Source organism: Fopius arisanus, unplaced genomic scaffold (genome assembly GCF_000806365.1).
Source record: "Fopius arisanus strain USDA-PBARC FA_bdor unplaced genomic scaffold, ASM80636v1 scaffold00026, whole genome shotgun sequence".
Lineage (NCBI taxonomy): Eukaryota > Metazoa > Arthropoda > Insecta > Hymenoptera > Braconidae > Fopius > Fopius arisanus.
In genome coordinates, this window is record NW_011887765.1 from 1294913 (window position 1) to 1306388 (window position 11476).

Here is an 11476-nt window from a genome sequence, read left to right on the forward strand (position 1 = left end):
CAAAATTAGAGGTCGAGTTAGTGAGGACCAGACAGGTGTGAACAGCTGTTTTACGAGATCCCAAGTCCTAGCGATCAATCCAAGGAAAAATGCTGACTGTCGACGATAAAAAGGTGATTTTTATTGACTACTTCTCGAGTAATTATTCCTCTGGAGTCAACATGTTTTCACTTGCTCGAGAAAATGACGAGAGCGTTCATTACATCAATTCCAACTCCGAAGTCTATTTCTCTGGGCTCTAGGGGATCAGAAGGTCAATTGATAAATGTAATCCCATCGAGACAAGAATTTCAAGACTCTCTAATTACTACAACATAAATATTCTAATAAGTAACCATTTAACCTCTATTCGTCACTCACGAGACGAGTCCAATTCAACATTTTGGTTAATTACCGGTTTATTTCGAAAACTGTCGACTAACGAGGAAAAACTCATAAGAATTTTTTGTAGGAAATTAAATTCCCGAGGAAAAAAGTCATGTTCCATTTCTTCTCAAAATCAATAGTTTACTAGATTAGTCGATCGTTAAGAAAATCAATCTCGACTTGAGGGAGGACGTTATCACTTTCCTCGAGTAGATAAAATTTAAAAAATTATCAGAATTTCTCCTTATCTCAGTACATCCTCTGGAGAATTATTATTTTTTAATGGTATTCGTGGGTTTATTCTGAAAGTTTTTTCCCTGAAGGAAAAAGAAAGGAGACGTAGAATAATTGAGGAAAAAATATTTCTCCAGAGGAAAAACACCTGAAATAAGTAAATGCTTAGAATATTTGTTAAAAATTCAATGAGAATTGAAAATAAAATATATAATATCGTTACCATAATCTATCATAAAAATAGGACTGAATTCACAGCCAAGTGGATCTCGTAATCTATTTTTTATATATTCAGTCACAATAGAAAAATGAAAGTCCAGTCTGTTAAGGAGAATCTCTCGTAATAGAAAAAAATTATTCAATTCCATCACCAATTCAATGAGTTATTACCATTTCAATGAACGTCAAGTGTCCAGGGTATAATTCGTGGCTCAAGTAGAGATAAAAATATCCCAAGCTGCAGAGCCCCTAGAACAACTGTCATCTAAAAATATATAATTATCGTACTGTCGTTTCTCCATCGTTATCAGTGAGTTTATGTGAATTCTCTATCAGTTGTCAGAGGCCAATGTCTAGTCTAGAAGAAAGAGAAGAGAGCTATCCAAAATATTTCCACAGAGATACCTAAAACAACCGAAAACGTTAGTTCATATTTATTTCTTCATTTTTCACTGTGTCTTTTTAAAAAATGGTGAAGAATTCTTTCCGAGAAATAAAAAATACTTCCTGACCAGGTGATACCCGAGTTTTACAACTGAGATATTCCCATAAATCCGCAGTAAAAATCGGTTGAAAAAAATCGATTGCACGTAATCCGACAGATCGCGGAAATAATAGATCGCAATAATCTCAGATGTCAGCGTGACCGTTCGACATTTTAATTGCAGAGCTGAATCCGGTGATAAATAATAAGACCTTGACACAAAGAACGTGTCAAGTGACGAAACACAAAAGTAAATTTCTTTTAACGGGTAAACCAATAAATAATAAACAAATCCATCACCGATCCGCATATTCCGCGTGGCAAACACTTCCCCAATGACATCATAATCCCCGATGTACGTATTAATCCAGTAAATAATTACCGTTTGAATAATGATGAGGCGTTTGGCGCGTATCTATGCTCGGAAAATTTAAGAGACCTCAAAAACTCTGATACTGAATTTACTGATAACAAAACTCATACATAACGCAATTGACTCCTCGGATGGGTCTTGTATCAGAGCTGTCCAGAGTCTCAACAGCTGCACACCGTTAACTAGTTCTAGATTAAATTTTGAATCAGTCGTTTTCCTTCCATCGAGCCATTCAGACATGGAGTATTTACTTCGCGTGAGTAAACAGGAGCTGTTATTACTTTCAATAGTGATATTGAAGTTTAATTGACAGTTGACATTTTTCAGTTATTTAGATTCTAGAGATGTTCGCAATTACGTGATTATTAAAATCATTCGAGAGCGTGACGCCAGAATTCTCCAGATTGTTATTGTTGAGAGTTGTGTAACTGGAGAATCATGTGACTTTATTCCTGAAGTAGGAAAAATGTTAGACGTAAATTCCGCTTTCTAGTCGATTTTATTCGATTCTAGCGGATTTTTTTACGATTTTGGCGAGAATTTTTTTTATTTTTCCTTATTTTTAAATCACATATTTAATCTTCTATTCGAATCATCAAAGAATTAATAAAATACCCGATTTTACAATGTGATTATTCCATAAAAATAAAAAAAAGATCATGTCTCAAAAGTCTGGGAAGTGATTGTCATTGAAATTTGAGGAATAAATTAAAAAACTCCCCACCAGAATTAAATTTTTTAATTTAAATTTCCGTTCCCCCAAAATTCCTCTGAATTCCAGTCAAGAGGGCACAGCAGATCTCCCTCAGACACTCAGGCATTCCGAGAAAGAACGAAAAGAGACGCTGAGAATGAGCTCGCAGCAGAGCTGCAGAAGCTGGAGAACACAGCACCACCGCACCTCCGCCAGGAATTCCACGACGAATTCGCGGGTTTTACGAAGCTCTTCCAGAGGTTCCTGCAGGACTCGGGCCCCTCAGTGGTATGGGAGCAGATCCAGAAGCTTCCAGAGGACGCAATCAGGGATTACGACTCCCTGAAGGAGCCAACGAACGAGGAAATTCGCGACATGTTGAACAAACTGGTGGTGGTGAAGCTGAACGGTGGCCTGGGTACCAGCATGGGATGTCACGGTCCAAAATCCTCGATAGTCGTTCGCAATGATCTGACATTTCTCGATTTAACAGTTCAGCAGATCGAGCACCTGAACAAGGCATACGGAGCAAGTGTTCCTCTCGTGCTGATGAACTCCTTCAACACTGACGCAGATACTCAGCGAATAATCCGAAAATACAAAGGTTTCGACGTTATCATAAAGACATTCAATCAGAGCTGTCATCCGAGGATAAACAAGGAGTCACTGCTGCCAGTGGCGAGAAACTGCGACGTCAACGAGGAGCTCGAGGCCTGGTATCCTCCAGGACATGGTGATTTCTACGAGAGCCTCCAGCGTTGTGGACTTCTCGATGAATTCATCAAGGACGGCAGGCAATACTGCTTCATATCCAACATCGATAACCTGGGGGCAACTGTTGACCATAAAATTCTCAAGCTCCTGCTGAACCCCACCACTGAGCCTCACGAATTCGTTATGGAAGTCACTGACAAGACAAGAGCCGATGTCAAGGGAGGGACTCTTATACAGTACGATAATAAATTACGACTCCTCGAGATCGCACAAGTACCCAAGGAGCACGTCGACGAATTCAAATCCGTTAAGAAATTCAAGTTCTTCAATACCAATAATCTCTGGGTTAAGTTCAGTGCCATTGAGAGAATTCTCAAGGAGAAGACCCTGGATTTGGAGATCATTGTCAATCCTAAGGTCTCTGATACTGGAATTCATGTTATTCAACTGGAAACCGCTGTGGGAGCTGCCATGAAGTCCTTCGAGAGGTCCATTGGCATTCATGTATCTCGCAGCAGATTTTTACCTGTCAAGAAGACTTCTGATCTCATGCTCGTTAAAAGCAATTTGTATGTTCTGAGGAATGGATCGTTGCTCATGAGTCCTCAGAGGATGTTCCCGGGGACTCCCCTTATCAAACTTGGGGACAATCACTTTGCCAAGGTTGAGGAGTTCCTCAGGAGATTCAGCACCATTCCTGATTTGTGTGAACTAGATCATCTCACTGTCTCTGGGGATGTCACTTTTGGCAGGGATGTCTCACTCAGAGGAACTGTCATTATCATTGCTAATCATGGGGACCGAATTGATTTACCCTCTGGCACGATTTTAGAAAATAAAATTGTGTCGGGTAATCTCAGGATTCTGGATCACTGAGGAAAATCTCGAAAATTTCTTGGGGGTCCAAGGGAGATGATTCTTGTGGAGTTAGAAATGGTTTTTTAATTTAATTATGAATTAGAAGGAGAATATGGGGTCGTGAAAGAATTTAGTGAGACCAGGAGTTTGATTATCTCGATTATCCTCCTCAGATTGGAAATTGGAGTACTAATCCAGCGGTAGTCGATGGTTTTAGTTGGAAAAATATATTTTATCGTAGGAATCGTCTCCTTGGACGTTCTCAATAGATCAATAAGTGATATGATTCGTTTTTTAATCATGAGGGCTCTAGGAAAATTTTATCCCCGTTCTCTGTCCCTATCCTAATCAACTTGTAGATGTTTTTTTTTCTGTCTGAAATATTATTTTCGTTCTAGTCTGCACTCAAGTTATACTCAGTCGTAAAAATAAAATTGTGTGGAATTTCGTATTGACGTGCTGCTAACATTTATTGAAAAAATTCGGACGGCTCTCCTCACCTCTTATAAATTCATTATCCCTCTCGTGTAAAAATTAAACGTCAATAAATATATTTTGTAATGTACGAATAAATAAAACGAAAATTAATAACTTTACGAGAAAAATAAATTTATCATTCATCGTTTGAAATAAAAAAAGAATTATTCAGTTCCTCTCCACATAACTCTAGATGAAGCTGAGAAAATGTGGACATTGGGCTTTTGTACAAGAAAAATTTCATTTCTTTCGTATTTAGATATTCCATTTTGCCTCAGCTTTTTCCACTCTCATCAGGATATTCCTTTTTGATTCTAGCCACAGTGATATGCAAATTTTATTCACATCGCTAGAGTCATTAGATTGAGCTAGTTTTTGGTAGTGTCTTAACAATGGAATTGTCGCGTGGACGTTCATGAAATTCTTGAAAACAGGGAACAATGCAGAGATTTATCTGGCACTCAGGACAGTGATACTTGGTTTTACGTCTGAGGGTGCGACCATGAGCATCAACAGTGTTCCAACAGTGATTGCATCCGAGAGCTGGACCAGGACGTTGAACTGGGCAATGCCCCAGACGCTGATCACTGGTGCCCTCCCTGGATCGATGCTCTGACGAACTTGAGCTCGTTCCCATCTGCAGGGGCAAATGATTCGGCAATGATTAAAAATGCAATTCCATCCCGATGGTATATTTGAATTACCTGTGGAGTCGACGAGCTCCTGAGTAACTCAGCAGGAATGATCCTCAAGCCAGTGGACGGGCTGCCGTCCTTGCCATCCCCAGGTCCTCCCTCGATTTTGATCCTGGGTAATGGATCGACGGAGATGCTGGGGCTGGACGTCCTTCCAGGATACTCTGGATTGGAGTGCTGTCTCTGCATCCAGCCACTGTAATTACCTGATGATCCTTGCTGCTGACTTGGGAGGAGAGGATGGGAGTGCTGTTTCACCAGGTATGAGGGCTGGGGAACAGTCAGAAGATTTGTACACGTTGTCATGGTCAGGAGGCTCTGATTGGAAGGATTGGGCTCGGTGTCTTGGGGATTCGACGTTGGAAGATTCAGGATTGGAGTGACTGGGTGAGGAGACTGGACGATCCTAGGTGATCCTGGCTCACTGTCAGGGGATGGGTGTCCTGGCTCCAGGTCCTTCTTCACTCGGGGCTGCTGACGCATCAGCAATAGTCGACTCCTCTTTATTCCTACTTTGCCCTGGTAAGCTGCAAGAATCAATTCAAAGTCTGGAATCATTATTTATTGTCAACTCTCTGGAGAAGACTCTGGAGACTCTGTCTGAGTATTTATTTTAAAAAATCTATTAAAATTATTGTTGAATTTTTAAATTGAACTCTTAATGCGTCTAGTAAAAATGAGAGGACCTTGGGAATGAAAATATTTGATGCATAAAATGTAGTGAGTTTCATGATTTTCTTAATTTTTATTAAATATAAACTGCCATTACAATTAATAAATAATTACGCAACTGAATTCAAGAGGTGCGACTAATCACGATTATTTATTGTCAGCATTATTGAACGTCGTTGATCAGGGAATTGTCATTTTCGATGATCAATTCACTGATCAATACTCAGGAACAATAGTGACAGGTAAATGAAATGAACGGAATCTCCTAAATCAGTTATTCATGTCTCTTTCGTTTAATACCTCTTCCTGTAATACTTGTTCATTAGAATTATTGTATTTAATTATTATATAGAGTAACGATCGACCTTCGAGTGAACTCAGTCAATTCTTGATCGTGTGGCCTCTAAAAAATCAATGTCGACTCAACATTGCTACTTACAGTAGGCGCATTTTCTTTTTTTTTAAAAAGTCGAATTTATCAACGTACGAAAACTGGTAAACAATACACAGTATGAAATACTCCAGCGTACGACATGTGGAATAGTGAATTACAGCTGACATTAAATTAAATCACCAGGAGAAATTATTTACAGAATTCCATCATTTTTATACACCTACGGATCCTATCACCTACGTTTAAGCACGAAAGAAAGAAAACTGAAGAGAACTCGATAGTAAAGCAGTAAAAAAAGACAAATGCATTGAATTTATTTATTGCATTCATTTTTTTAACCACTTCACCGTGACACCGGTTTTATTTTTAGTGGAGGAGTAGAAATCATGAATTGAAAAAAAAAAATCAAATTAAAATCGATGGATAAAAAGGGATGAAAAGGGATAAAATCCCAGAATTTTTCATCCAAGAATTTCCTATCAATTTCGACGAAGGTCATTTCCTCAATATCCACCGAACGAAAATAAAATAATGAGAAGGAACGAGTGAATGAAATCTACAAGTTTTCAATCGAGAAAATCCCCGGAGTCAGTGGAATGGCAATAGTCGATTTTTGGAAAAATTTCCCCTTGAGTGGCGAACGAGTCACAAAAATCAAAAAAAAAAACTGATTACCCTCCACTGTCCCCCGAGAGCTCGTCCTATTTGTACACATAAGAAAACGCATCATTTCACATGGCATTGTAATTAACCCCATGCAGATTGATGGGCATGTTGGTGTTGGGTAATGAGTAATCATTATGCCTGGTGTCGACGTAACTGCTGAGCATGTGAGGGCTGTGTGCTGTGAGCATAGTATGAGTATTGAGAGTATTGTGAGTGCTGTGAGGTGTGTTTGGAGGGCCCATTGGGGTTGGACTCTGAGAGTTGACAGGCTGTGAAGGTGGTGCAGGTGGTGGTGACGTTGGTGCTTCCTGCTTGACCCTTGACTTGAGACTCGGTCGATTATTCGGATATCCCCTCTTCTTGTACTCGAGCCAGAGTGTTCTGTTGTTGACACCAAACATCCTGGCAGCTTTGCAGAAACCAATGCCACCATAACGCACAGCATCAAGTGCTCTGATAAAATTCTCATCAGCCTGTGGATTCGTTGATCTCTTTCTCTTGACTGTTGCCTGGGGACTGGCACAGGGACTCTGACATGTATTTGAACATTGGCCTGATGGCGATGGGCCACCAGACGATGGCTGCAGACCTCCGTGCGTTGGACTCGTGTAATTCGTTAAAGCACAACTCGATCCTGGTGCATTTGTACCAGGGTACTGATCGTTGATGCTCGATGATGCCGTTATTTCGGGGGTCGTGAATGCTGATGATGCTTGGATCGACAGATTCGTTTGACACGAGGATAGAGCGAAACGTGGATACGTGTGCTCCATGATTGTCCATTGCAATCCTGTGGAACAGACCAATTCAATTTTTCTCTTTTTCTATTCTTCTTGTTTTATTTTTGTTACAGTTAAAGTTTAGGATTTCTCAGTGTTTTCAGCTTTGGTTTCGAGGTTTTTATTTTATTTCAGTTTTTTTTAAACATTCTTGAGTTTTTTTTATTGGTCATTTGCTTTCAGCGAGAGTAAATCTCGAGTTTCTCCTGACTCTCAAAACGGAAATGATAAGAATATGGCATGGCACAGATACATAATCAAGCACAGATCAATTATTTTCATTGATATTGTTCGAGGGGAGATTGGGGGAATTTCGAATTTTTTGAATCGTGAATGGCTTCGATGAATTGTTTAGAGGATTGACAATATTTTTTTTTCTCTCAGTGGAATGATTATGGCTGGAGGGAAAGCACACATAGACACTCGATGATTCACGATCACTCGATATTCAGGTGTGCTATGTATCTGTGTGCCAGCGCAATGTGATTTTTCCAGGATTTTTTTAATTTGAATTTTACATTTTATCGAATCGCTCTATTTTCATGTCAAACGTCTGCTGATTCCGATGTGCAACATACTTGAACGCATCTGTGCCAGCATATATTACACAAATGAAATTGTCGGAGACATGCGGGAAACTAATCGACTAGTTGATAATCGCACGAGGTACAGAATTCGGGGAATTCCAGGGTGAGGATGTGACACGGGAATTCACGCATGAAAAAATTAACAGAAAGAATTTATTTATCTGAGAAATTTGGCAATTAAATTTATACTAGTTACAACAATAATTGATAACTCTAAAATTTGTTATATCACTCGATATTTAACAGATATGCAAAATTTAATTCAATAACTTCACGTCGAACTGGAATTCCTCCAATAAAAAATTCTTCTATCAATTTTTTTCATCCCTGTTTGTACATTAACTGCGCGACTGGATGTAATAACGACGTTCATTGAATTTCAATGACTTATTTGGCTGTCGTTTATTGGGATTTCTACATAAAATGAATAAAACAAATGAGATAAAAATTTTCTACCTTGATGGGCTGATGCCTGTCCGGCTGATAGTGAACTCTGTCCAACGTTTGTACCTGATTGCTGACTCACGTCCTGCATTGAGCCCTCACTTTGTGCTGGGGTTGTTGCTGAACTGCTCTCCATGTTGCTCATCTGAAAAAGAGGCGAATGAACGAATGGATGAATAAATTAATGAATTAATCAACTGGACAAGATTTTTCAATCCCAGTGAAAATAATTCACACTCACGATTGATATTTGATCTTCGTCGATGCTCCCTTGTGACTCAGTGCTGGTGTTAATAGGACGTCTCAAGCTCTCACCACTTTCCTGCGTCATAATCAGTGGCTCTGGTTTGACAATATTAGTGGCAACAAGAGTTATCTCGTTGACCTCCTCTTGCTTATCACCAGAGCCAGACGTGGAGCCTGTCGACGTCTTCCTCAATCTCTTCCTCCTGTACGATGGTGACATGGGTGATGGACTCGGTGAGCACGATTCACCCCGATTTCCATCACTCGGCTCTGAACTACCACTTGGCCACTTCGTTAATGACGCTGTATGCATCTCGGCTAGACCTTTGATCTTTAAACTCTCTGCAGTCTTAATAATTGATGGCAATTGATCCTGAGAAACATTCACCTCCCCGTAGTACATAAAATCCACCATAATTTTGAGATCCGAGAACTTCACATCCTTCAGAATGACAATGGGATGCTGACATGGATTAACCGTGAACAACGATTGAAAATACGTGCTGCACGCTGACAGCACGACTTTGTGTGCTTGCAAGTGTCTCCCCTCAGCAGCAAGTGTCACATCAACCAGTGTCTCATTACTCAACAGAGTCGAGAATACGGATATGAAATTTGGCTGGTGATTGTTCCAACGAAGGCAGAACTGTTGCATCGACATTTTATCACTCAATTCCCCAGTGGGCTCTTCAACACAAAAATATTCGATTGAAAATCAATTCAACCTGAAAATTTACAACAAATACTTGACGTAACTGAATTAAAAAAAAACAAATTATCATTATAAAATAAAAAATCCCAACGATTGCTCTCAAATTGCAAATAACCCTCACTTTTCAATCTCTCCCTCCAGAGGCGAATTTCCCCGCTTTCTCCACTTTCCCCCCAAAACAAAAAGAAACAAAACATGAGGCAAATAATAATTGGGTGATTCATACTTTACCTTTTCTTCCTGAATGAAGACAACAATTGGCGGCTTTTCACATATTTTTCATAGAATAAAATGGAAATGCAAAATGATTTTTGCAAATGGCTTTTCTCGATGGAATAACTTGTGGTGAAATTCACTGGTGGAAACGAGTCGTTGGATTCACTGGAGACAATTGGCCGTCGATTATGTTATTATCGGATTTTTTGCTTGCTGTTTTCTCGGTTGTTTGCTAAATTTATCAGGTAGACTGGCCGATGACGCTTGTGTAACTCCCGGAGAGTGACGTCATAAGAAGAGCGATAGAATGTGGCTCTACTGCGTCGCAAATGTAATGATAATTCATTCGATACTCGATAGCGGATGTCCCCTGGATTAGTTGTAACACTGATAATTGTTTTCGGTTGTTGGTGCAACGAGGAGGGGGAGAGGGGACTTATTGGTTAATGTCAAACTGGGATATTCATAAATTGGGGATGATCAATACACCAGGCGGGGGTCGGCTTTTGGAGAACGTTTGCCACTCTTGAGAATTAACAACCCCTTCTGCTGGATCAGGTAGATGCCTGATTTACCTTTCGAGTTCGGTTTGGGTGACTCCACCGGCATTATAGTACATCACTACGACACCAAAATATGTGCGTTTCGTCCCCACAATTCAGCGATTTCTGGCGTTTAGATTTGAATGCTAGTCGAGTCGTTTGATTTTTTTTCTTTCAAATTGACATGAAAAAAAAAGTAATTTAAGTGAAACTCTTTCCACGCCACCCAAGAGGTAGAGTCCTTGACGCGTTTTTTTTTAACGTGGTATCCCCTGTAGGCCTAATCCACTAAGTCAATGGATGGGAAATGGGGATGAATGGGAAAAAAAGGAAAAAATTTAATTTCCATAGAAGGAAATTAAATAAAACAGTAAATAACAATAATTTTTGCTGTCATTCTTTTCCTCCATTTTCTGATTTTTTAAAATATATTTCACATTTTTTCCTGGTATTTGCAATTATCATTTTTTAAATAGTCCCACCAGTGCCGAACAGCTGCAGAGTGGGGATGACATGGAGATGAGGGGAAGATGATAGTGACCGCCGCGCTGTCTCGTGCCGCCTGAGAGAAATTGTCCCCCGATTTTGGATTGGCAATACCTGCTTGTATCATACCTTATATTATTTTCAATAACACAAGTGCTCATTGTTGTGGTCGATGTCATCAGCTGACGAAAATTAAATTTCTGTGTACATATTTAAAATAGTCATAATAAAAATTAGAAATGTACAGTCAGGATATTCTAGCTACATTGTCGATGTTAAATCATCTCAGCAACAATGACTTGGAAGAAATATTGAACGACGATGGAAGATTCGAGGAAATTGACAATGACATAAAACAGGTGAATTATTTACTCGATGACGAATGTTGGGATTCGAGACTTTGAAGCTTCAAATGGAAGGAATTATTCAGCATAAGATCTTGGAGGCGACGAAACAGGTGGAGTGCCAATTAGATGGAGAGAGTGAATCTCTGGAGAACCTAGATATTGATGATATTGAAAAGCTGAGGAAGAAGAGGTTACAGGAGATGAAGAAAGTACATTAGCAGAAACAGGCGTGGTTGGTTGCTGTAAGGACCATAATTTTTTTCATTGATTT

General features: G+C 39.5%; 3 protein-coding genes and 1 long non-coding RNA gene across 7 annotated transcripts; 2 read left to right on the forward strand and 2 right to left on the reverse strand.

Moving 5' to 3' along the window:
- UGP (UDP-glucose pyrophosphorylase) lies at positions 1 to 4389 on the forward strand. Of its 2 annotated transcripts, none has more exons than XM_011302266.1 (2): positions 1 to 113; positions 2458 to 4389. In XM_011302266.1, exons 1-2 carry the CDS (start codon positions 90 to 92, stop codon positions 3958 to 3960), a joined length of 1527 nt encoding a protein of 508 aa, XP_011300568.1. In that variant the 5' UTR covers positions 1 to 89; the 3' UTR covers positions 3961 to 4389. The 2 variants fall into 2 exon arrangements, with proteins under 2 accessions (XP_011300568.1, XP_011300569.1); XM_011302267.1 differs by lacking the exon at positions 1 to 113 and adding an exon at positions 1809 to 1932.
- On the reverse strand, positions 120 to 1679 carry LOC105265004 (uncharacterized). The gene is made up of 4 exons (XR_892034.1): positions 991 to 1679; positions 824 to 921; positions 395 to 748; positions 120 to 307 (listed from the first exon to the last, which is right to left on the reverse strand). It is a non-coding gene; the product is annotated as an uncharacterized lncRNA (long non-coding RNA).
- BtbVII (BTB-protein-VII) lies at positions 4340 to 10379 on the reverse strand. 3 transcript variants are annotated; one of them, XM_011302264.1, is made up of 5 exons: positions 9846 to 10377; positions 8898 to 9627; positions 8669 to 8801; positions 5124 to 5641; positions 4340 to 5056 (listed from the first exon to the last, which is right to left on the reverse strand). In XM_011302264.1, the coding sequence occupies exons 2-5, from the start codon at positions 9561 to 9563 to the stop codon at positions 4778 to 4780; spliced, it is 1596 nt and encodes a 531-aa protein (XP_011300566.1). In that variant the 5' UTR covers positions 9564 to 9627; positions 9846 to 10377; the 3' UTR covers positions 4340 to 4777. The 3 variants fall into 3 exon arrangements, with proteins under 3 accessions (XP_011300566.1, XP_011300565.1, XP_011300567.1); XM_011302263.1 differs by having other exon boundaries at positions 8898 to 9589; positions 9846 to 10376; XM_011302265.1 differs by lacking the exons at positions 4340 to 5056; positions 5124 to 5641 and adding an exon at positions 5833 to 7636 and having other exon boundaries at positions 8898 to 9589; positions 9846 to 10379.
- Positions 10380 to 10927: 548 nt separating this feature from the next.
- Positions 10928 to 11441, forward strand: LOC105265009 (thioredoxin domain-containing protein 9-like). The gene is made up of 2 exons (XM_011302273.1): positions 10928 to 11217; positions 11289 to 11441. The coding sequence occupies exons 1-2, from the start codon at positions 11098 to 11100 to the stop codon at positions 11421 to 11423; spliced, it is 255 nt and encodes an 84-aa protein (XP_011300575.1). The 5' UTR covers positions 10928 to 11097; the 3' UTR covers positions 11424 to 11441.
- The last annotated feature ends 35 nt before the right edge of the window (positions 11442 to 11476 follow it).

Bases quoted from the DNA above. Each gene is read 5' to 3' on its own strand.
- UGP (XM_011302266.1), top strand. From the start codon at position 90: ATGCTGACTGTCGACGATAAAAAG. The intron at 114-2,457 runs GTGATTTTTATT...TCTGAATTCCAG, and splicing joins TGACTGTCGACGATAAAAAG to TCAAGAGGGCACAGCAGATC.
- BtbVII (XM_011302264.1), bottom strand. From the start codon at position 9,563: ATGTCGATGCAACAGTTCTGCCTTCGTTGGAACAATCACCAGCCAAAT. The intron at 8,802-8,897 runs GTGAGTGTGAAT...CCTCTTTTTCAG, and splicing joins ACGAAGATCAAATATCAATC to ATGAGCAACATGGAGAGCAG. The intron at 5,642-8,668 runs GTAGAAAATTTT...TGATTCTTGCAG, and splicing joins ACAGGCATCAGCCCATCAAG to CTTACCAGGGCAAAGTAGGA.
- LOC105265009 (XM_011302273.1), top strand. From the start codon at position 11,098: ATGTACAGTCAGGATATTCTAGCTACATTGTCGATGTTAAATCATCTC. The intron at 11,218-11,288 runs GTGAATTATTTA...GGAATTATTCAG, and splicing joins TTGACAATGACATAAAACAG to CATAAGATCTTGGAGGCGAC.